The 25,118-nt window shown below is 46.6% G+C and overlaps 1 protein-coding gene across 5 annotated transcripts in view; it reads left to right on the plus strand.

Moving 5' to 3' along the window:
* Positions 1 to 25,118, plus strand: part of SLC4A4 (solute carrier family 4 member 4) — a 146,690-nt gene that overhangs the window by 8,552 nt on the left and 113,020 nt on the right. For 2 of the 5 annotated variants that reach the window (XM_009098492.4, XM_050973828.1), the window contains exon 1: positions 23,581 to 23,873. The exons of the other annotated variants lie outside the window; for them this stretch is intronic. In XM_009098492.4, the coding sequence (XP_009096740.2) occupies positions 23,656 to 23,873 (218 nt within the window). In that variant the 5' untranslated portion in view covers positions 23,581 to 23,655. Of the gene's footprint in view, positions 1 to 23,580; positions 23,874 to 25,118 lie in introns of those variants that run through there. 5 annotated transcript variants of the gene reach the window in all.

Genomic DNA, 25,118 nt, shown 5'->3' on the forward strand with positions numbered 1-25,118 from the left:
TTGTTACATCATCCACAGAAAGATCAGAGAGATAACCCTTTGTCCCAGGTAAATTAGTGCAAGTGGAACAGCAGAAGCATGCTGGCATTGCTTCTTCCCAGAAACAATGTGAGGGTACACTAGGGAGAGGACTGGCTGACCTCAGAGCAGACTTGCCTTCTGGAGGGAGGAGGTGTCCCACTGCTCCAGCCTTTGGAGCAAAAAAACCAGAAACAGTGAGGTAGAAAGAATGATAGCTCCAAAAGTCACACTGCTGTTTAAAATGTCCTTTCCCACTCTGGTTTCTGGAGCTGCTGAGGAAGTGTGCTGGCTCTAAGACATCAGCAGTTTTGCTTGGAATGATCTGCGTTAAGTAATGGTTTGAAGGGCTCAGGAGAATACACAAGGGATGGGTATCTGTGGGAAGCAATCTCGGTGCTGTCTGAAAGCAGGAGACTCGTAACATTTCAGAAATTACCATAGTTTTTGGGTGTCCATATTGGGGTTTATCCCCTTTGGTACAAAGTCCCCTTCATGATGGAAACTGGGGGAGCTGAAGCACCTTGGTGTTTCTGAGAGTCTCCAAAGGGTCACATGCAAATGAATTCACGGCTCTGGTAAGTGTTGGCTGGAGAAGGAGCCACTGGATGGAGCTCTCGTCCTGTGGTTGGCCACCACTGGTTACCTGAGAGGCAGGACCTGTACCGGTGAGGAGTTCTGCTAGGAATCCAGTCTTTGAACAAGGTAAGGGGCTGGGATTCCAGTCTGATAGCACGGTGGTGATCTGTGATAATGCTGTGTTGCTTTATGAGAAACCCACACCTCCTGCTCAAGAAGGGAAAGCTCAAGCAGCGTGATTAGCTGTGAGCATTTGGGAGACCACGTTCATCAAGGTGGGCAAACGGGTATGGCCACCACCAGTCTGGGAAAAACCCAAGTCTGAAAGGTGCCAGGTATAGATTTGATCTAAACTGGTGGCTCTGAGCTTTCAGAGCCAAATGATTGTGGTTGCAAATAAGCTGCTCACCTGAAAATCAGCAATTTTCCAGATGTAAGGGGGTAATAAATCCAGAAAGAAGGCTACATGTATGTGCAGCTCATGTAGTTACTGACATCAAAACTCAAGCATTTCAGAGAAACATGATCCTGTCCTCCCATGGAGATGGGTGGTCCAACTTCATTCCAGTTGTTGGCTAGAAGGAACAGAATTGCAAGGTTCAGGTCTCAGGATTGCTGAGGCTGATCGTTTGGAGTGGGGATTGCAGGGAGTGAGGGGTCAGAGAAGGTCATGTGATTGTATCTGGCTGTAGGTGATGGTTTGAAGCTGTGTCCTGAAGGGAAATGCTTTTAGCAGAAAGATTTCCAAATGGCGTTTGCCCTAGTTTTGTGACAAAGATGTGGTCAAGAGGGGATTTTAATATGATTAGTGCTTACAGGCACATAGTCTGAAATAGCTTAAAGGGTTGACCTTTTCTTCTTTCTAAAAGTTAAAATGGGGAGGACACTTCTTCAAAACCTACTGAAGTTTGTTTTTTTTTTTTTTTTAAAAGATTGTGTATTGCTTGACTTGACTGTTGGGCTTCCTTGAAATAGGCCATTTAATGTAAATTTATCTACCTTTTACCATGCATTTAAAACAGGGCCTTTGCAAGTTGCCTGCCTGGTTAGGAGTTAAAAGGACAAGTGAAATAGTGCTTATGACATACTGTGAACTTTTAACACATGGAGTTCTTTCAGAGGAAGGAATTAGAATTGGAGTGTTTCCAAAATCTAGTTTTAATAATGTGTGTGTGAGTTCAGAAAGGAAAAATCCATTTCTTTTCACTTGGTTGCTTTCCTCATAAAAAGAGTTTGGATCTGTGTGCATGTGCCTACACATGTGCATGTTGCATCAGCACTTTGGGCACAGGTTTAGAATTCTGCTGGTGGGGTCTCTGGATTGTAAAATCACCTGTTAGAATACCTTGCTTTACTGACTGTGACTTGCCTCCTTTGTTTATTTATGTTCACCAGTTTGGGATAACGTTTGCAAATTACTTTTTTCCAAAGAAAATAAAGTGTTTACTGCAGGAATTTGAGGGTGGCTCAGGGTTGACTAGGATGTACCATATCAGGTGCACTTGTGCATCCAGCACTTTGTTTCCTCTGCCTGCAAAAAGTGCCAAGGATGTCACATGTGGGTGGTTTGCCCCCTGCCATTCAGGGGAGAGTTAACCTTTCCCTTCTAACTCAGTCCTGGCATTCCTTGTTCAAAACTCCTGACTGACCATTCAAAGCCTTCCTTGTTCATGTCTGTGCAAAGATTATTAGGACAATTATTGGGAGCCAGTGGTAGCCAGAGGGCTGATAGCACAGCTGAAAGTAAACAGTGACGTGGTGCAAGGTGTCACTCTATTGAGGCTTTTTAGAGTGTGCTCCCAGCTGTTCTACCTGCTTGGTGCTGTTGGGACAGAACAAGGCTTAGTTCCCTGTCGTGTGCTGGTCGTGGGCCACACTGGCCTCTCTGTCCCAGCAGGAACTGCCTCCCAAACAGCTCCCCAGGGCTTGGGTTGCTGGCTGTGGGTGACGAGATGCTGCTGGGAGGAGGGGTAAGGAATTGAAAGAGGATGTGGGTCACATTTTTTTTCAAGTTCTTTGTGGCATATGCGTTATGGCACAATGCCTCTGGAAAAGTAAACAGCACTTCAGGTTCAGTCATGCCCTGTGCTTATTATAGCCCTGCTGAGGGATTCCAGCCGCTTGCCAAGTGCCAATGCCTAGCACTGGATAGGCATCCCAGCCGCAGAGCCATCTGCCTGGTGGGCTGGGAAGAGCCTCTGACAGCTGCTGGAGATGCTGGGTGGGAAGAGCTGGTGCACACAAATGACATGCTAATCCCAAGTCGGAAAAGGGGGGTGATGCCAGCCGTGCGGTACGGGGATTTCTGCCTGGCAGGTGTCTGCAAACCTGCTGGCTCCCCAGAAAAGTTCCTCTCCTTCTGCCAGTGCTGGCCTCCTGCTCCCAAATTAGTCCACACTTGAGCAAAGCGTGAATAGAAATCACATAGCTGAGAATCTAACTGTGCCCTGCCTAGGTGCGTGGGAGGGTCATGGGGAAGGTTAACGTGGGGCTTTCTGCTGTGTAAGCTGCAGGAAAATTCTTCTGCCCAAATTCCTGCTTGCTTGCTGAGCTTTGACTGCAAGAAGAGTGAAGAGGGCACATGAGAAAGCTCTCCAGGGAGTGAGCAGCAGGATGGGCTTAGGAAGGACAGAGTGCTGTGCTGAAGTTTCATTTTCAGCAGCTGATATCTTCTAATATGAAGTTGCGGCCCAAAAATGTATAGACAGAATATAAAAATACAGCAGTGAAAGTGACTTTCCATGCTAATGGCTAATTTTGCTTTCTGTTTTTAACTCTGCTCAGAGTTAGCTTTGAATCTGCTTACATGATGAGGACATCAGCACTGCCTGGTTTTGAGAATCAGGCTGGCATTTAAATGCAAGCTGAAGTCTATTTCTGCAAGTGTGATGCAGAGCACTCTCACCAAACCGTTAGAATTTCCTGCTAATTGTGGTGTTTCATTTCTGGCCAACTGCATTCCAGAATGGCCTCTCTCTAATGTGCTATTTACTGACTCTATTTTAGTAGATAAACTCCCCAGCTTAGCAATAGGAAATTTCTCTTCCTTGCACAGTGTTCTAAAGCCCCTTTAAACTAGACAGAAATCTATAGGCTAGTGTGGTAATTTTGATTTATTAACTTGAGGTAGGTGTAAACTCTTCCTGTTGGAATGTTGACTATGTTTGGCACTGAATGGAGATGCTGGCACGTATTGTATAGGAGGCCTGGGCTCTGTAATAAATACAAAGGCCATAAATATTTAAGGCGTATTACATCCCATCCTACCTTTAACACATCCTTTAGCACTGTTTAATAGAAAATAACTTAGAGGAGATCTAGGAAAACAGCTTAAAGTGAATCTGTGAGTTTTTTTTTTTTTTTTTTTTTTTGTGGAAAATGGAAATAAGTTTCCAAGGCAATGCAGATCAGCTTGGTGCTCCCTACAGGGTTGGATTTGTCAGCAAATTCACGCTTCACACAGAAACACCTGACCTGGTCCAGACCTAGTTCTTGAGCTGGGGCTCAAGGCAGTGGTTGCACTGAACAGCAGAGGGGGGCAGCTCCCCAGATTGGGGGTACCTGGGAGGCCACAAATCTTCCCTCAGACAGCCCAGCCTGTTTCTGGTTTCATGGTTCTCAGTCTCTCAGAGGAAGGGACACCTTCCACTAGCCCAGGTTGCTCCAAGCCCCGTCCAACCTGGCCTTGGACACTTCCAGGGATGGAGCAGCCACAACTTCTCTGGGCAACCAGGGCCTCACCACCCTTGCAGGGAACAGTTTCTTCATAATATCTAAACCTTCCCTGAGTCCATCTGAAGCCCTTTCCCCTTGTCTTGTCACTCCTGTCCTGCCCTTGTAAAAATTGATTTCTTGTTTAGAGAATGTGTCTGTTCAGAGTTGTTTTGAGAGTTTAGAGTGAAGCTTTCTAACAGGAGACAAAAGGCAGCCAACAGATCCTTAGCATTGGAACTAGGTTTGCTCTTTCCAGCGGAGGAAGTTCCCCTTGTTTCCCTGTATTTATTGGTTTGAAGGGCTGAATGTGGTCAGAGTAACTGTTAAGTGGAAAGGGAGGGTTACCTAACATGAAAACCAAGTCTTTCCAGGGCTTAGAATTCCACACCTGTAGGCTGTGGTGGTGGAGATGTAGCTAAGAACACCAAGAGCCCTGTTTTCAGATTTCTCAGCTTTTGTCTTCTTCCAGTGAGTCAGTATCTATTTCTGTGTGAAAAATTGTAACATGAAACACCTTAAAAGCACTGATCCCTACAACAATAAACAATTAAAAGGAAAAATGGAATCCTTCCTCCAGCAGAAAATCAGAGCCGAAGTGCGCTTCCAAGGAAGAGCGTTTTGTGATGTCCTTGATAACAGTAATAACAATAAAGGTCACAAGAGCTCTGCCATCCTGAGACGTGATGTTGCTTGCTCAGACAAGTGGCCCCTGCTGAGACTCAGATCAGGTACGTCTGATAATGGGGATGGAACAGCCGTGTTTATTTTTGGAATGTGTCAGAGAACCTGTTTCTGGTCCTCGCTCTTCTGTAACAGTCAGGTATTTATTTACATGGTCAGAAGCTCCAGGGCTTCTCCCGTAAAAAGGAGTTTATGTATCTGAACAGTTCGTACCTTTCCTTCCCCTTTGTGTGCTGATGGCATAAGATCTTAGAACGGAAGATGGAAGGGGAATAGGATATTCCTTATCTGAGATTTTACTGTTGCCAGAAAGAATGGTTTCACCCTTTGTTTCTTTGCAAGAAATTAGATTGTCAATATTGGTGGTGGAAAATTGAATTTTGGCATGTTATTCCATATTATAAACTATAACAATGATGCAGTGGACATAGAAATCTATCAAATTATTTCTAAGATGATCAGGAGTGCATTTTTTACTTTGAGTGCCAATCCGTATTGGAGAAAGTAAATCAGGAGTCTCATGGGTGGCCTTACCCTGTGAAACAAGTGTGCTTTGGAAACCTAAATAGGTGAATGTGTGTGTGCCTGGTTGTTTTGTATATTTGGGCCCTTCTGTTTTAAAATCTTAGCACCTAATTTGAAAATTAATCAGGGCACTGCATTTTCATTTGTAATGCAAACAATATAAATATAGAAGTCAATGACCTATTCAAACAAGTCAAATTAAGTAGCAGGAGAAAATCTGAATATGCTGGTGAAGTCTTATATTGCAAAATCTTCACTTCTCTTGTTGGACACGAGAAAATGTCTGATGATGTGTAAATTGGGAAAGATGTTAGGGGAGAGACCTCATAAATAGAGGCCAGACTTTAACAAGCCCTTAGAGAGTGAGAGAGAGACACTGGATTACAAAGTCAAGGTTCAGGATCTCTCTTAGAGCCCACAGGAAAGATTCAGGGACCCTTCTGTAAGCAGAGGCCTGTGCAAGGATTGTGAAGGACATGGTTCAATTGCCAAGGGAGAGGGAATATGCTGTTTAGCATTTGATGGGACTTGATCAGGAGAGGTTACAAAACTGCCAAGTCTGGACACTTTTGTAGTTTTAGGCAGTTCTCCGTATAAAACCAAAGACAGGCTGTTGTTTTGACACTTAAGGAATGCTTGGTTGCAGAATAAATGTGGGTGCTAAACATCACTTAAGCCTTTTACCTGCCTGCATGGTGTGGTAACAAATGCCTGAATTGTTCTGCTTGCTTCCTGTTCTGGGGGACTGGAGGGAGCTCAGGCAGCAGCTGCCAAAACTGCAACACTTTGGCACTTAGCTGGAGGAATTTGGTTTTGTGCTTTCCCATACTACCTCAGAGGTCTTTGAGCATGGTTTTCTTTAGGACTCTGAGAAGCTCTTTTGAATCCAAGCCCCGAGGTTTTGGGTTTCCCTTTTACTGGGCACATGGAAGTTTTCCTTGGTGTAGTTGCCATGCAGAGTTTTCTGTTCTGACTGCTCTGATTTGCAAGTGCCATTGCATGAGTGTCATGGTTGAGGTTGTGTGGGTTGCAGTGCATGGGACACATACTCACTGCTTCCTGGTATTCACTAAAACCAGTGGACTCGAAATAAATAATGTTCAACTGTTCTAATTTTAGCATAAAATTAAGATAACTTGTTGGCCAGCATTATTGTTCCAGGGACCGTAACGTTGTCCAAGAAACCAGCAGGACTCATGGGCACGTTCTGCTGGAGAGTTTTCGCACAATATCCACCATACACTGTTGTCTGTTGCTATGAAACAATTTGAGAAGATCAAATGGTGGATAAACATTGCATAACTCATCAAAGAGATCAAGTAAGGTGTAGAGATAAGGGATGGAAGTAATTGTGGCACTAGCAGAGGCTTGGGGAGGGGTAGAGAGCTGAGGCTGGGAACAGCATTGAAGCCATATAGGCAGGAAGGAGCAGACATCCTAGTTAAAACACTGGTGAAAGTTCTTGTAGGAAGCTCCATGCCTCGTACCTTAGTCTGATCTCATGGTATCTTAGAAGGATTTCTTCTTCTTCTTTCTATGCAAAGGAATCAGAAAATATTTCTACCAAAAATTCATGGGAAATATTCAAAAGTTTGAATAATTTTTCTTACTTTGTTCCATCTTGTTGCTTAGACAGGAGCTTCTTCATCCTAAAAGAATGACTGCTGTCTTTGTAATGATGTTTTTTATAACATCAGTATTCCACCGTGCCAGAGCATCCAGGCTGACAACACAGAGTTGTCTTGGCTTACCAAATCACCCCAGACTCGTGCTTCTTTCATGTGTTTATGCAGATTTATTAAGTCCATTCTTGTCATCCCTTAGCAGAAGAGATCAAACAGAAGATAAACCACTCATGCCTGCAGCAGCATTCCTGCGTTGGCCAACTGCCTATTCTTCTTTTTCCAGAGGCACATTACTCCATCCCACCCAGGAAAAGGGCTCTGGTAAAAAGTTTAACTTTGCTCTGTGCTCTCAGGGCCATCAGAGGTAGAACCTGGCAGGCTGGCTGAAGTGGGGGGATTTTCCAGCAAGCTGTTTGTTAAATGGCCATGGCAAATGTCTGAGCACTCAAAGGGAAGGAGCATGGAGTAAGGTCAACTCTTTGGCTGATGAGTAAGAAAAAGCTTCGGCAGGTGTTTCAACTTGGTGTTTGTCTGAGTTAGCAAAAAATTTCAAGTGATTTAAAGAGAAATGGGTTCTCCCACTGATTTCACTGGGTGCCAACTCTGACTTGGAGATAATGTTTACTAAATTGAATTAAAAACTTGCTGCTTTTCAATACAGGAAGGAGGAGAAAGATCCTGTTAAAAACAACTGCAGAGACCATTTCAGAGCTCTTGTTTCTGGTGACTTTTTAATAATGCACAGCAGGACAGAAAGAAGCAGTGGTCAAGTTCCCTGGCTTCAGCCGAATGAACCCTATTTTCTGAGGCTGGGCTGCTTCAGCCTGTGACATTCATGGCACGTAACATTTTACAGGCTTCCGGTGGCAGTTCTACAAATGTGACAGCGGGGTGTCAGCTCTGAGACGAAAGAGCCTTTTTCATGTCTTTGCATCCCAGATAAATCCCCTGGTGGTTTGAGTTTTGGCGTCTTCAGCTGATTACTCATGCAAAAGTGTGAGGGGAAATACTAGAGAGCTAATTATAATCACTTTTAATTAGATCCTGCAGCAACCCCTGCAAGAAATTCTAAGTAAGCGATGCACACACTCTGTGAGATGTGTGCTGCTTTGCAGCCAAACCCATGGAATCCTGGAATGGTTTGGTTTGGAGGGGACCTTAAAACTCACCTGGTTCCAAGCCCCTGCCGTGGGCCGGGACACATCTCTCTGCAGCATGTAAGTATGGGCCCTAAACCATAAAGCACAAAGTGTTGGAATACACCTGTAAGTGTTCTGTTGATACTTGGGAACTTGGTGAGGCAGCTAAAAAAGCAGGAATTTTAAATTGAACTGCTAGTGACACAAGAGTGGGAACCATTTCAAGTATCCACTCTGTATCCTGAATGTGAAATTGTTCTTAGAAAACCGTTGTATAAAAGGTCTCCCTTTAATGGACTCATTAAACAATGCGTCCATTCCTTGCCTCCTGTAGCACTAGCAAAAGGAGCGAGTGGTGTTATTCCTGTGAGGCAGGTGTTGGACAGGATGTATGGACATGTGGTTAGCTGTAAGTCTCCCATGTCCCTTCTGCCTGTGATTTCCTCTGTCACAAAGGAAGTGCTAAAAGAAATCATTTTGTAACTGAAGAACCAGATGATTTGTTGTTGTTAACAGGAAAGTTCTCAAAATTAAAATGAGCCCTCATTTTGAAAGCCTTGAACTTGTAAAATGGATCAATTGAGCCAAGTTTTCCAGGAAATCAACTTGGACCTTTAAGCTCAGCTCTCCCTCCGGAATGGCTGAAATGCAGGACTGTGAGTGCTCTCCCTCCACTTCAAGGGCTGTTGTGCTTGTCAGTTTTCAGGCTTCCTGAGAAGGAAGCTCTCCTGGCTTCTCATTCGTGGAGATCAAAGCATGGAGAAGTTTAAGAAATCCGAGCGGGGTTCTGGGTGAGTCAGTGGTGTTTTCTGAAATTCAAGTCAGAGTCTTTAACCCTGGTCTCACTGGCAAATCAACCAAGAAGCAAGTTAATAACAGAAAGAAGTTAATTCCTTTCTTCTTTGGTTCTCAAAATACCTTCAGAGAGGATTTTAGGATCTTTGTTTAGGATCCTCATCTACAGACAACAGCAAAATTCTTCTTCTTTCAATTTATTTATTTTTTCCCCTCCTTTCCTCACCAGTGCTCACTTTGGGGCTTGTCTTGTGTTGCCTTAATATGTAGACGGGATTCAGTTTCTTCATGTAGAACAGCCCAATCTTTATTCTCTAGGTCATATTTTTTTTACAGGATTATCAGAAGGCACTGTGTCAGATCTTGTTGGTGGACAATACATTCACACTTAGTTTATTGGTTAGCACACGGTATTTTGCATGTCTATCAAACTTCTGTATTTATAGTTACCTTACATATTTTTTCTACTGATTCCCATGAGACAGGTGTTATTGTTTATGCAGGTGCTTGTTGTTTTCCACCTAAGAATAAGTTGTTGTGTTAACAAGCTTTCATATTAAGATGGTTCTTGCATGGGAACTTGTAAATGACTCAGCTGCACTTAGAAGAAATGACAGGCTAGCTACTAATTTAACAGAGCAGGAGTCCTTTCTTTTATAATTCTTCTACCTGTCCATGACAGTCTTGGTTTAAGACAATCTAAGGGGAATGCTCTGTACAGGTTTAACCAATACGAGTGGATTCAAGTGAAAAAATATCAGTGTACTAACAGGAGGATCACAACAGGCAGAAAGTAACAGTAAGTAAGTGCTAGATACAGAATTGCTAAATCTCAACCCCTTGAGAGGGAGACTTGAAGTGCCAGACAAGTGGCAACAAATCCTCTTGAGAGCCTTCCCTCAATACTGGCCAAAAATCAGACGAAAGAAATATGTTCAGCAAGGACACAATGCAAGTATTCAGGCTTGTGGACAGGATCCATATAAACTACTAGTATTCTAAAAAATAATCGTGTATTTTAAAGATGTTTGCAATGCTGCCTCAGCAACTCCAACAGATAAAAGAGATTTATTTTGTTTTCTTTCTGAAACACCTCTAAACAAACATGTTTGGGACTGAACTGTGTATTTTCCAAGAGCATGTTGTGCTTCTTCATGTTTTCAGTAGGAATTTAGAGGGCCTACAGGCAAATAGTGAAAGCCAGGGTTTGAGCTGGCCTGAGCAGGGATGTGACTTGTCATTCATGTGACTTGCCCATCATTCCTGTGAAAGAGATCCAAACCTCTCTGGTAGGATGTCCAGAGGCTTGGCAGGATGGGGTGGTGCAAACTGAGAGGGAACCTAATTAGTGCATCCAAGTGTCTGGAGGATGGGGCCAGGCTCCTCTTTCCAAAGAAGGCCTTGGATAAAGGAGGAATGGGACATGGAGCAAGGAGTAGAATCTGGCATTGCTCTGTTTTAGGGTCCTGGTGATCAAGTGCCCCCTCTGGAGTGTGTTCCTGTCACAGCTCTGCACTGGCTCCCTGGCATGTGCCCTGCTGAGCAGGGGCAGGTTTTCTATGTCCTGTTCTGGAAGCAGGCTCTCCAGAGGAGGAATTGGCTTTCACTTAACCTTTACATTTCCTTCTGCCACTTATCTTCAAGGGCACATCTGGACTGTTCAGTACCATAGCGTGTTTTAGTATGACCCATTACTTGTCTGACACCTGTGCTAGCTGTAGAAGCCAGAAATTTTAAGAGGCAGTTTAAAATAGCTTGGTTTGTTATAAATCGCCCTCCCCTACCTGGTATTAATTTCCATGGAGCTGAAGAATTTCAAGTTCTCCTGGTTTCCACTATGGCTGCACCCTGAATTTGGAATATTGCCCCTTCCAAGCAGAGTTTTAATGACATCAACAGTAAGTTCTTTCTAATGTACTGACATCCTTAAGACTTAAAAAAGAGATAACTGCTGGATACTCTACTGTATTCTTTTTCTGTCTTTTTGTTATTTTTCTTCTACCTTGTGCCTTTGAATCCTGTTTGAATTGAACAGGATTCAGCTCTTCATTAGGTGATCTTGGACTAGGAGCAGTATTGCTTTGGCTTTGTTCCCCAACCGAAGTTAATGTAAGGGGGTGACAATCCAGCTTTCCAAAGGGGGAAAAAGCCTCCAAAACAGAATAACTTGATGGGCTGGTTGTCAGGCTGTGATTACCTGTTCAGGTGTACCAGACTTGTATGTTCCCAGGTAACTTGGCAGTACTCACTTCATTTGGACCAGGTATGAAAACATTGCCGTGTTTCTGCTTCCTGTTTAAACCAGTATGCATCAGAATAGATCTTCCTGTGGACACTGTCCTTGGATAACTCAGGGGGCAAAAACCTGGCTAAGTTTCCTGCACTGCACACTTAATGTGTTGGTCTGAATCTTATTTCTAGAATTTATTCCCATTCTCATTTCTATCACTCAGTATCATTCCTTAAATCAGTCATGTTTTAAAATGTTTTCAGACTTGTTTCCCAAAAGTCCTAGCAAAAAGGTAGCAGGAAAAAGTGAATGTTGTGAAGAGTTAATTACAGAAGGAAAATCTCTTCTGAGGCTTAACTGGAGGCTAATAATGAGTTTCCATTGCCTGGAGGTGCATTGGAATGAGAAGGGAATGGGAAAGGCACTGGAGTGGTGTTAAACTGGTTTGTTTTTTCCATGCTGAGTAAGTCCATTCCTCTTTGTACCTCTCTATGGCAGGTGAGTGTATCTGGTCCGCTTCCATCCTAAGCATTTGGGAGCAGAGGCTGTGAGCCTCTGTGCAGCTCAGCAGGCTCTGGAGCAAAGCAGGGTGCTGGCAAGTGCTGCACGGGAGCAGCCAAACAACGCGTCCGAGCTGGCGTTACCAGAGCTACGCCTGCTGCGGGACTTCAAAGGGAAAGCACAAACCACCGCTTCAGCCATGACCTGAGCTCATTCACACTGCCATTTAATGCCTTTGCAGAGACTTGCAGTGTCTGAGACGGAGGGCAAAAGGCTTTTCCTTTGGCTTTGGTGTTTTATCTCATGTGCTTGCCTTGCAACTGTTGAGTAAGGAATGTGATGGGTTTAGATACAACTAGAAGTAAGGTGTTCTCTATGCTCCAAGAGAGTTGGCTGTGGAGAATTAATATCATTAGAAAATGTTACCCATCTTAGTGTATGAGATAAGGATTTTGTGGAGGCATATATTGCATTTTGAATGAGCTGTCAAGCCCTTGCTTTTGGGTTGATAACCAGGATGAGGGAAATGTTGGTGCAATAAAGAGTAACCCAAGTGACACTCGGGAGGAACGCTGGAGTCCATTGCTGAACCACAGGTCTCCGATATCTTCAGTGCTTCTGGACATCGAGAAAATGTACATGTGGCTCCCAATGCCAGCTCTTCCCTTTTGGTGGCAGGTGTTATCTGGCCTTCATCTGGAACTGGATGCAGCTTTCCCTTCTCGGTATTGCTTCTGCTTGTTGGCAGCCTGGAGCTGAAACACGAGATGGCGGTTGTGCCGTGTCCTCACGTCCGCGCATGCTGCCCTGAGCTGGGGTCCCACAGCAGCAGCGTGCAGAGGGCACACAGCAGGACATGGGGCTGCCTGTGGAGGCACCGTGTTTCCATGAAAAACACATGAGGGGAGGGAAGGGCTGAGGTGAGCGGGGTGAAGGGTCAGGTGCTCAGGTCTGCCCCAAGATGGGCAGTCTGGCCCACAGGCAGGCAGGCAGTCAGCACGTATTACTTACAGCGTCACTGGGCAAAGAGCTCGCCTTTCACCTGTGGCATCTGCAGAGCAAATTGTAGCAGAGGGATACTGCAGTTTGTCCTGGACCCCATGCCCTCTGTGCCGGCAGCAAAAAGGTTGGGTGTTCATGGGGTGTCCCCCACTTTGGGGCCACAGGAATTGCTGCTCTTGCTTGGCTTGCAGAGGCTTTAATGGAGACGCTCCCACAGCCTGCCGGGCAAATGAAGCAAAATGTCACGGGGGGGAAACTATTTTGATCCCTTTCTCTGGGGGGGCAGAGGGGCGGGAAGAAGTGGGTTATAGTAAATGTCATACAGGCCTGGGACTGGAGTGTCCATTCAAGTGGGACAGCGTTTGTTGGGCTCTGCCTCTCAGAACTGGAGAAAATGTGGAAGGCGAGCTGCTGTGAGCCCTTGGTTCTCCTGCTCAAGGAACCCATGGGACAGCTGGATCTGTGGAGGGACTGGAGGTAGGTCTGGGCAGCCTGGTTTGGGGTGGGACACTGAGAGGCAGAGTTGATCAGAAGGGGGGTACAATGATCTCCAGTCTGAAATCATAGCTCCACCTTTTCTCTCTGTGCCAGACTTGGTATTTCACCAAGTTTTTCCTGTTGATACGGGTCATGACCTGTGAAAGACTCTTCTCAGGTGCAAGGTCTTTTGCAGCAGTTCTGTTATTGTAACAGGAGAGCTTTCCAGAGAATTTAGAAACTGAGAGTCCTCAGAAAGCCGGCTCTGGGGTTTTCACAATCCTGTGCCTTGCAACAAGTCTGAAAGAATTTAGATATCCAGTGGAAACCTGTCAATTTGCCTTGTGTTCCTGCTTGTTTAATTGCTGGTATGTGGATGAAGACTGAGTGATTTCATGAAAATTCAATTTTTTTTTTTATCCCACGTGCAATCCATCTAGCCTGTGCTAGCATATACAGTTTCTTCTCGGATAACATCAGCCTTGTGGCTTGTTGTCAGCAGCAGATGCTCTTGTGGAGCCAACTTTTTGATCTGTTTAAATCATTCAGATAAGTGGTGTAACATCTCCATGGAACACTGGGATAGCAAGATAAACCACGTTCCGTGTCAGGAAGAGAAAGGTTGTGTGTTTCTCTGTATCTCTCAGAAGCTGTTGAATGTTTTTCTGCATTAATCTGCAGCCATAACGACCCAACTCTAACCTGCAGTTATTAATTGGGAGCAGAGCCAGCAAATGCTGCAGAGTTGGAGCTGATATTCTGAGAACTGTGGAAAACAAAGCCAAGGAGAGGAGCAGCAAAGGCAATTGCTTTGTGGTAACTATGTGTACAAGGAAGAACAAGGGACAGAGGGAGGCAGGGGATGTGTATAATGGGCTCTGTGTTTCTCAGAAAGACCTACTTGGGAAGACATGGCATAAATAAGTCCTTGAGTCATTCCTTTTCCATACTGAAAAGCCTCGTAAACGTGTCGTCGCAAACCATGTGCATGCTGGAGATGTGCAGTTGGATAAGGTATGATAGATTGTGCTCTAAGTGTGACAGTAGTAAGGGCATGTCTAAACACAATATTTTCCCTCTCCTGTGGAAAATGTTTGCAGTGGAGCAGGGGGAACCCAAGTACTGGGATATATTGCTTATGCCACAGTAAGGCAGCAATGACATCCTGAGGGAGAGCTTTGGACAGTTATCTGGGTGCTACAGCTTTCCCTAAGAATCACAAGGCAGAGACCGCTTGTCATCTGCAGTGGCTGCTGCCTGGCTCAGGGTCTTTTCCCTATCCCCAGCTGCATCTTCCACCTGCTCCCAACCTCCAGCACAGCCATGAGGGCAGGATGCCCAGATCCCTCCAGGAGGCCCTGCCTTGGGACTTCCCTGCCACCCGTGCTGGGAGACAAGAGCAGCTGTGGGAGCGCTCGGGGCTGCGGCACAGGTGAGAGGGTGGGGAGCACAGCGCTGGCTCGCTGCCAATGCCATCGCTTCTTGCCATTCTTCCTCCTTTTATTTTCTTTCCCCACCCCAAAGCATGGGAATGTAGTAATTGCGTTTTGACCCAGTTTCCAAAATCACTGTAGCATAGACTTTGGCGGGGGGGCGGGGGGCACCACTTAGGAATGAAAACCAGCCATTAGCTAGTACCGGAGGGGCAGGAGCAGCAGCAGACTGTTACAAGTATGCACTAACAGCCTTGTAGAACAACTGTTATCCTGCATGCTTTTATGGGGGAAAAAAAGGTAATTGCATTTACATTTTTTTGATATTTGATCCCTGGTACACAAACCTTTTGAGCCTGAGTTCAGGTTGCTTTCTGCTGAAGCCCTCTAAGCATAGAGGCTTGTGTCAAGTGCCTGGATTTTCAAAACTTGGCTGGAGGTTTCATGGCAGACTTTCTTGTGGTTATTTCTGGTACCTCTGGCTGCCAGTTGGAACGCAGGGCTGTAGATCTGTGGGGAAGTGGAAAGGGATGGGTGTGAGTGCCTGTGTGGAGTAGGAGCCCTTAATAGCAGGAGGCTTGGGTTAAGATGGGGTTTTGAAATGTGCAGAGACTTGGGGAGCAGATGTAGGTATGAAATCCAAACCAATTTCCTCATTCCGGCTATTAATATGAGACGGAAAAAGGTCCTTTGAAGTCATTTCAAGCAGCAATTAATATCTCTTGGAATCTCCCCAGCAACTCAGTGAGGAGTCTTGGAATTTAACCTCACCAAGTAAGATAGGTGGGAAAGGAGAAAGAAAAGGCCAGAAGACGTTGTGTCAAGGGATGGGAATACAGTGTCCCTCAGCTTCTGCTGCCTGGGTATCCTCACTGCCTTCGTCCCTATCATGGGTAGGGTACCTGGAATAGTTTCACATTTAGCCAGGGATGCCACCAGGGCTTGAACATGGATTATGCTGCCTCTGCTCCAGGGGAGACACAAAGGTTGTCAGTGCCCCAGGCTGTGTTTTCCACCACAAGCAAGGCTGTACAAGAAGACATCATGCCCTGGAGAGCAGCTCTTGCCTGTTCCACTGCAGAGCTTGGTAAGAGAATGCTCTGGCCTCAGAGGATGAGCTGGAAGGGAGCTTGAGGATGTCCCCTCCCTTGGTGAGGATGGATGGGAGCTTTAAGGTGGGACCATGCATGTGGGGGAAAACATAGGGAAAAGTTCAAGGCTTTGGGAATGGAGATAGTCTTCGTGTGCTTGTATTAATCAAACGATATGTGAGATTCTCCAAAGGCAATATTTTATTCTGGAGTTGTACAAGCATGAAATGAAAGCCTGCCCTTTGACAGCACTCGTGTTTTGTTAAAGCGCTCCACCAGAACATGCTGTCCCAAATATCTGTGGATACTCCATCATGCCTGAGCCCTAAAGCACACAGAGCGGGGATGTTGTCCCAGGGCAGTCATCTCCTGTTGCTACACAAATGTTGAGGTGAAGCCTGAGTTTATTAGTTTTCAAGGCAGAAGATATTGTTTCTGCACATTTTTATTTCATACAGTGCCTTAATTTCTATTAGTCTTAAGCTGATATGCCTTGGATTTATTTTGCTTGCTGAAAGGCTGGGGAAGCTGAGGCCAGGTGGACATTTCATCTCTTGTACGTTGCAGTTTGGACCTCATGGCTGTTCTTGCAGGTCAGTGCTGCTGAGGTTCCACTGCCTGCCTTTCCCAGTGCTTCCAGAGCACCGGCACTCCTTGGCCTTCAGCTCCTGCTCACCAAATTGCCTCCTTCCTGTGGAGAGGAGCTTGGAAGTGGGTTGTTGGCTGCAGCCTTCACTAGGGACTGCTGCTGGAGGTAACTACAAGAGGTATTTAAATAGGTTTCAGCAACAGGTCTTGTGGGCAGGTTTCTCCTCTTAACTTCCTGGGCTGCCTCTCATAAAATGCACAGCTCAGTGATTGCTGCATGTGGGGGGCAACTCTCAATATCATGGAATCATGGAATGGTTTGGATGGGAAGGGTCCTTAAAAGTCACCTCATGCTAACCCCCTGCCATGGGCAAGGACAACTTCCACTGAACCAGGTTGCTGGATATGGGACAGGCAAGGTTTTCATACCTACAGGATATCTATCCAAAAGTTTTCCAATGGAGTGTGTGGCTTCTGGAAGGCTTCAGCTCAGCTTGCTTCTCCCTTTCTTTGGGAGGAATCCCAAAGGTCTGGGGCTACATGCAGGGGGTATTCCTCATCTGCCTGCACTTCCAGGAGCTTCTGCAGCAGAAGGCTGCAGAGCTGGAAAGAGCATTGAAAGAGTAGCCAGCTCTCAGGGGTGCTTTTCCCTTATTTTTTTGGCCTTGTTTTTGCTTGGACAACACATTTCTCCAGTTTCACTTTCACTTGGATTTTTTTTTTTCCTAGAATGCTTTGCTCTTAAAACAGCCCTAAAGTGGCAAAGCCCTTTTGGAGTTACATGTGCTCCCAGGGAACTTATGTTTGCTCTAAACTAGGCTGTTTCTGCTGGAGTTACCTAACAAATAATTTAAGTCATTAAGTCCTCAAAGCTTTATTTATAGAGAACAATTTTCTGGCTAAATGTGACCTGCCAATGTTTGGTTTTCAATATTTTGTTTAGGAAATGTTGATATAAAAGATGAGAGACTGAACAAGAGATGTGAAAATCCAAAGCTGTGAATGATGCTGCTGTTTAATTATTTGAAAAGAAAAGAAAACATTTCTGATGACCCAGGATGGACAATAGGATAATAAACTGAAGCCCTAGGCAAAGGAAAAAAACAAACCCAAAACAACAAACCAAGCCAAAGTTTTGTTCTGTGGCATCACAAATTGTGTCCTTAAAAAGTATCAGGAATTGAGAAATTAAATGACAGAAGGGAAATACGAGGTATTATAAGTACCAGCCACTCCTGGGTAGCCTTTTCCTCTGTATCAAAAGAGGGCCTGCAGAGGGAAGACATGAAATGTTAACCAGTGGAAACACATTTTTCACTGGGAATAGAGTCTGTATTATCACAATAGGAAAATGGTTAAATGCCAAGAGCTGAGATGAACTGAGAAAAAGAAGAAACATTGAGACGAGTATCTGTTGTTTAAATTGGCACAGTGAGGGGAAAATAGTGTTCCAAGAACAATAACCTAAATAGCACTGTAAATCAATCGATGGGAGGTTGTCTGGAGCTGAGCAATATAGATGTCCATGCATTTACTGTGTAGTTTCCTGTGGTGGTAGTTTGATAGCTTTTTTCCCAAGTAAGCATTGTAAGGCATCATCTGAGAAGGCTGTTCAGGTGTGTATATGGCTGGATGAGGCAGAGAAACTGGTAATTTATCTGTGATGTTACTGATGGTGTATTTCAGATTTCCTGCAGTTGGCATTTGCCATATCCAAAGCCCTGTGGAGGTGTCCCAGATGGCATTTTTTAGCATCAGGAAAAGATATAGTCTTGAATTCAGAGGATCACAGTGACCTGGCATTCAAGTTACTCTTTCCTTGAGGATACTGGATGTTCAAGAGCAGATGCTCTGTGTTGTAGAGGCAAGGATTCAATTTTAGAGAAGCAGGCAGGAAGTAGTGTACATCAGGGAAAGCATTTCTAACCCTGATGGCTGTCACCGTCTGCTTGTGGGAAGTTATCTCCAGCCAGAGGGTAAGAAGGCTGGCTGGGGGGCTGCTGTGTTTTGACAGTAAAAATCCAAGTAAGTTCTAATTTTTGTCTGTACTGGTCATGTTGTTGGACCTGGCCTTCCACTGAGAGTAGGTGAGATTCCTCCTTGTCCTTCCAGTCAGTGATAAAATATTAGAAGCCTTCTTGAGCTGGTGTTCAGGAGGGGAGGATCTTGATGAAGATGCTGGTTGTTGCACTGTAAGGATTCGGTGCTCAGAATAATCGGTCTGGGTCACAGTACAGGTGCTCTACAAAAGGGCTGAAGCGCTTCTTGGTCCATCCCTCTGAGCTTTCTTGGTGGTGATTTTTTTTTGGCACAGGATGCCAATAGCTGAGGAATGAAGAAGAGAAAGAAACTCAAAATGACAGCTGGTGACAAACTGGGAAAAGAAGAAATCCTTCTGATGTAAATACAGCTCATCCCATTTGCAGCCCATCCATATTACCCCTATCAGGTCTGTACCCCATTTCTATGTGGATAACAATGAGCCTTGTGCTCCCCATTTTTATGTGGATAACAATGAGCCTTGTGCTCAAGGGGTTTGACCTCAGCCTTGGATTTCCCTCCTAGCCTGAGAAGTGAAAGGATCTGTGTCCCTTCTGACCTGCCTTCTGACTGAACTCGCTCTGAAGCAGAGAGCAGGTGATGTGTTTGAGAGCCCAGAAGTGCTTCAGTCAGCTGGGCTGCTTACTTAGCCCTCTCTTCCAGAGAGGGGGAGTATTTGTTGTCCCAGTGTCCCAACAGCTGGAGGTGGTGGAAATGTGTGTTTTGGTGTCCTACCCTCCGGTGGGTATTGTGGGTGTAGGAACACACACACTGTCTTTGTTTTAACAAAGCCCTGCTTTGGCCTCTTTACCTGTAGCATAGAGCAGGAGGCACTCGAGGCACAGGAAATCTGCTTTCTCCCTGGGGCCGGGGCGTTGAGCTGCCCCTATGCTCGCTGCTGAGGGGACACTGGTAGCTCACCCCCTCGGGGGGGCTGCGCCTGGGGCTGCCTGCGGACCTGGGGGCGCTGGGGGGCACGGGAAGCGGGGGTGCTTCCCAGCAGAGGGCCCTCGAGCAGCACGGCCGGCTCCTGAACACCGCTCTCCTGGCCCCAGCAGCTCCGGGGCTCCTGGCAGAGAGGGATGCACGAAGTATGGCAGTTCGGTGTGCTCTTGGAGGAGCTGCTCTTGCTGGAAAGATAAGCGGTGTTTTTTGTAAAGAATGCAGTCCTGGAAGTTGGCAGGAGACTGGCAAAGCTTGCTTACAGGGCTGTAAAGCCCAAACCTGTGTTGCTTCCCAGAGGAGCGGAAAACAACTTGTGTTTTCTAAGCCCTTGAGGTGAACGTGCCATGCTTTCAGTAGCGAGCAGAAGTATTGTAAGGTACCAGAAACAATAGCCCCAGCTGATGAAATCCCCATGGCTCTTGTTGTGCTCTGAATGAAGGAAGTGCTGTGACCTGGGTGGCTCTCCAAGTGCTCCAGGATGGCTCATTGCTCTCAAGCAGACATGGTGCATTATTCATGAAAGGCACATCAAGCACTTCACAAAAACCCCCTTAACCCTCCGGTGTTCTGTTCTGTCTTACCGCAGCTGAATGTTTTTCAGCACCTCCTGTTTCTACCTCTTCTGAATGAGTGAGCCAGGGCAGGGAAGTCAGCAGGAATTTGGCAGTTTTGCTTCCAAGGGCCCTGCAGTGGTTTCCCAGGGAATGGGCAGGCAGGGCTGAGCAGGTACTCCTACAGAGCCAGCACCCCACTGCATGTTGTTTTCACTGCTAATGGAGGCAGCATTGTTAGAAAAGTTTCCAAAAGCAATGGGTTTGCTCACCTCAGAGCTTGACTAATGAGCTATCAGGGAGTGCTTGCTGAGATGCCATTTTCTATATAGATTTCTTGGGAAGTGGATGGAAAGGACAGACAAGTCCTGCTTCTTGGTGACTTGAATACAAATATGAGAGCTACGGAGTTGCTTTTTGTGGTTCCCTTGGAAATCAGTGCTATTGTACTAATTCAGCTGTAATACTAAGGAATGCAGTGCAGGAATTTGTTGAGTTCAGCAGCTAAAACGCTGCAGTACCCATGTCTATGTAAAACAGACCAAAAAACCCCTGAAACCTCAAGGTCACGAGGAATAGCTGTGATGGAGGATTGAGTCCTGAAAATGTGTGTGAGGGATTTTGTTGGTGTACATAGGATTTGCTGTGTGCACAGGTGTGTCCAGGGTGAGCCGCTTTTGTCACCATGACTTGGCACTGACGTTTGTCAGCCAAGGAAAAGATACTGAAAGCCTCTGTGATAAGTATGGCTGCGGTCTCTCTGCACCTAGATCCTTCCATTGCACTCTTTATCCTCTGAAACTTCCTGACTTAGGTTGAGTTACTTGTGACTTAATCCAAGGCAAATATTTTATCACTGGGTAGTGTGCACAAACCCCTGGAAGTGCAGGAGCTGCCAGTTTCCATCTCATTCAGCATCGCCTCTGACTGACAGTGCTGTGGTCAGCAAGAGCAGCTTCCGAGGAATCTACCAGAAATGCTGCAAGATGTATTTATGGAATAACCTGCCCACAGGGAAAGTTTTACCCTAGCAGTTTCAGGGAGCATGCGCGTGGATGTGTTCTCTAATCTTTACCATCAGAACTTTGCCTGTTCTCATTATCCACACACATGTCAGACACCACCAATGACAGTGATACCTTGCGCGACCTCGCTGGAAAACGAGTTCCTGAGTTAGCTGAGGGAGGAAAATGTGTGTGTGCTGGATGAGAAGGCAGAGCAGTAATTGTTGTAGAGCAGCAGACATTTGGGTGAAGGTGGTGTCCTGCCCCGTGGTGTCCCTGTTGAGGCATTGCCTTGGCCGGGATGTTGGCGAAGGCCGTGGGCAGAGCTTTTCCTCATCAAAGCTTCGTGAGCAGGACTGAAGCCAGCGGGCTCGAAAGGGGGGTTCAAACAGTCAGCCAAAGTCTTCCCAAATCCAGCAGCTTCTCTGTGGCCTGTGCAGGGAGGGCAAAGCTAGCAGGCTGTTGTGCTGAGTGACGAGCTCCTCTCCGGTTATGGAATGGAGCAGAGGAAAATCCTGGAAATGGCTGGGGAGGTTTGGCAAGGGAAGGTGCGAGCGAGGGCTGTGGGCAGTGCCAGAAGGTACACAGATCCGTGCGCTGCTCTAGCCAGAGGGATTTACTGTGTCAGTCATGATGACAGACAGGGTTATTAGTGCACCTTACCAGTGTTCCTCTGCACAGAGAGAGTACTCATTTTTAAGCTTGGTCGAGACAACTGCCCTGGCTCTTGATTTAAGGACTTCTGGAAATGGCTCTGGTAGTGTTTTAGATGATTAAACTCAGCAATGTGGTATTTAAAGACTGACTTGGAATCATGCATGCTTATAAAAACCCATTTTTTTTAGCCAGAAAATTCAATGCACAGGTTTAAAATGACAGTATTTGAAGTAACAGTGATTTGTCAGGACCTGGAATTGGTACAGTTAATTAGGTTTGTTTCTGAAATAGCGAGCTAAGAGCTGGCTGCTGAGAAGCATCCGTGCGGTGCTTTCATTGAGGGATCATGATGCTTGGGGGGATCCCAAAAACCCCCCATGAGTTATCTAAGTTGCAAAAAAACCCAGCAATTTTTTCAAGTAGCTAACGTGTCTTTTCTTCAGGAGCTCCCTAGTTTATTTAAAAATAAAAGTAAAGTGAAGGTACAGACTAACTGGCACATCATTAAGGATTTAGGGCATGGAGACAGCAGTCCTTGCTTTGGAGCTTTGGAAGAGGAAAGATGTTGGGGGTTGGGTTAGGACTTGAGCACCCGAAGCTTCTCAACTGATGTGGTGCTCTGCTTTTGTTAACACAGGGACTGTCATTACTGAAGTGAAATACAGTTGTAAGTGATGGAAGGCACCACTGTGCTCATTGGAAACTCACTGGCTGTAGAAAAACAGGTTCTTAAAAAACTGGATTTATTAAAGGAAACAGAGAAGACCAAGCTCTGACCCATTCATGTGCAGACTGTGGCTCTGAGATCTTCCAGGAAAACACAAAGCAGTATGAGGTATGAGGGGACAGTGACTTAAAGCCAATCTTCTGTTCTCAGTGTCTGGGGACAGCACAGGGGTGGCAGCAGCAGAAAGGAGAGGAAAAATTTGGCAGGGAGATCCTTCTGCAGCGCTCTTGCTCTGCAAGTGCTGTGGTTTCTGTTGTTGCTGCTTTTTCTGCCCAGCCAATGGATTGCATATTATTCCCTAGTAGAGTTTGGATGGGTGACAGAGGTGGAGCTTGGTAGCTGAAGGTGCAGTTGCTGTGTGGTAATTATAAACTTTGCTGAAGAAGGGGAGTTTTCCCCCTATGGAGCTACAATAGCCTCCTTTGTTCCCCGAGAGTCCGTGTACTTCCCATGATGGATTGCTGTTCTGCCATGTTCTTTGTGAGCCTTTTGCAGAGCTCCGTGGTTCAAAAATATTTTATGGATCCCATCACCTTGGCCTGGACAGTCAAGCTGAGTGCAGGAGCTACAGCTGACTGAACAAGATGTGGGATAGTGGCACTCCTTCTCTTGTCCAACAGCAGCCTGGAGGGAACCTATGGAAGGGCAATTATTGTCCCTGGAAGTGTCTGGGTAGGAGAGAGAGGAAGAAGTAGGACTGGGCTGGCAAGCAAGGTGAGCTTCGCCATGCTCGAAGTTAAGGAGAAGCAGCATGTAAGGTACTATTTCAGTGGAAAATTATAATGAACTGACTAAATTATGGGTTCTATATTTTTCCTGGGGTTGTTGTTGTTGTTGGGTTTTTAATGTTTTTGTGGTTTTTGTTTGGTTGGATTCTGTTTGGTTGGGTTTTTTCCAGTGCTTTTGGCCCAGAAGCGCCGTGGGTCGCGCGTTTCCAGCGGCAGGGAACTTGCCCTGGGAGTGCGACAGGCTGCCAGCAGCCGTGGGCAGCCCGCGGCAGTATCGCGGCGGTGCTATCCAGGGAAAGCATCCCCCTGCTCGGGGGGATGGCATCTCCCGGCCTGAGGCACAGGGGGACCACTGCCAGCCCCACTCGCGGCCGGCGGGGGGGGGTCCCGCGGCCGCCCCTGCCCTCCGCTTCCAGCCGCGGAAGTCCGCACCTGCCCCGGCGCGGCTCGGAGCTAGGGGAGGGGCAGCCCCGGCCCTCAGACTCCTCCTCCGGGCTCCCCGCCCCGGGCCCCGTGACGCCGAGCGGCGGTCGGGGATGGGATGGGACGGGACGGGCCGGGATGGGAGCGGGTGAGGGGACGGCCGAGCCCGCCGGCGGCTTTAAATGCGGGCCCGGGCCGGCGCCGCCAGCACAGCCGCGCCGCTCATTCGGGCTGCCGCGGGCGCTCACCGACACGGACACGGAGGGGCAGGTGTAGGGCCCCGCCATGCCCCACTGAGCCCGCCCGCAGCCCGTCCGCAGCGTCCGCCCGCCGCCCCGGCTGCCCCGCAGCCGCCGCCCGCCGCCAAGCTGGAGGAACGCCGCAAGCCCGAGCCCCGGAGGTGAGTGAGCGGGAGCGGGGGTGGAAACGCCGGGCTAGGTTTCTCTTTCCTCGGTGTATTTTTCGGTGTCCAGCTCTGCTGGAGTCAACTTTTAAAACGCTTCATGGTGTGTTGAAAACTTTCTTTACCGTTGCAGTTCATCTTCAATGAGCTGTTAGCAGCCGCTGAATAGGCAGCCTCGTCTTTCTGAGGTTTCCAGTTATCCACCTGGTATACGGTTGTATGGAGTGTTTTATTATCCAAGACCAGCTCTTCGCTGTTTGTTTGCCCTTTCTGTGCTTCCTGTGAAGCGCTGCCATCCAGAGCGAGAGCACACAGGGAAACCAGGTTTTAACCATCTTAAGGCTTGTTGCTTTTTTCTTTACAACGTTAGTTACTAACGGATTTTTCTTTAGTTCGGAGCGCATCCCCTTTAGCCCTCACTTTCAGGAGGAGCCATCGGATGTGCAGGGAGCTCCCACCACATCATGGAAAAAGGCACCGGGCTCTCCCAGGAGAGCGGGGCTCGGAGTGCGTGGTGGCAACTCAATGGAGTTAGTTCCGCAAAGCTGCTCCTAGTAGGTCGGGCCCTGGGGCAGATCCGAGCAGCAGCAGCTCCCCTGGGGAACTGCTCCATGTACTATATATAGGTACTTGCTCCTTTTGTGTCAGAGAGGTGCAGTTACTCTGCATCTGAACTTGACTCTGTGCGTGTGCTCTCAGCTGCTTAGGGACTTTGTTCTGGTTGCTCCTATAATGTACATACTTTCTGTTTAAAAAAACAAAACCAAAACAAAAACAACATAAAACTGACAAAAAAAACCCGCACCCAAAAACTGAACAACAAAAGCTTCACGAGTTGGATTTAACAAAATGTGCGAGTTGTACATATTGTGTGTGGGACAGAATATGTTGCTAAGTGCTGGTGTGATAGGCTGCAGGAATACACCTCGTTCTTATTCAGTAGGAACTTGTGCAGAGGCCCCCTGACCAAAGCAACCTTCAGGCTCCCAAACCCCAGCAACTATTGCATGAGAGACTTCATTTTGTTCTCACAATTTCCAGCCCTGTGCCAAGTAATTAAACAGGACTGTTTGCATCTGTGCTTGCTCAGAGCATTGTACATAAGCTGATCTGTCCTAGTCCTTTCCTGGACTGCCATTCCAGGCTCAAAGACTTTTTCTGGTGACTCCTGAATTAGATGATGGAAGAGTTAATTTTGCAAAGCCTGGTTTTTCAGCTGGTGATTTTAGCTCTCATCAACTT

This window comes from Serinus canaria, chromosome 4, assembly GCF_022539315.1.
Source record: "Serinus canaria isolate serCan28SL12 chromosome 4, serCan2020, whole genome shotgun sequence".
Classification (NCBI taxonomy): Eukaryota; Metazoa; Chordata; class Aves; order Passeriformes; family Fringillidae; genus Serinus; species Serinus canaria.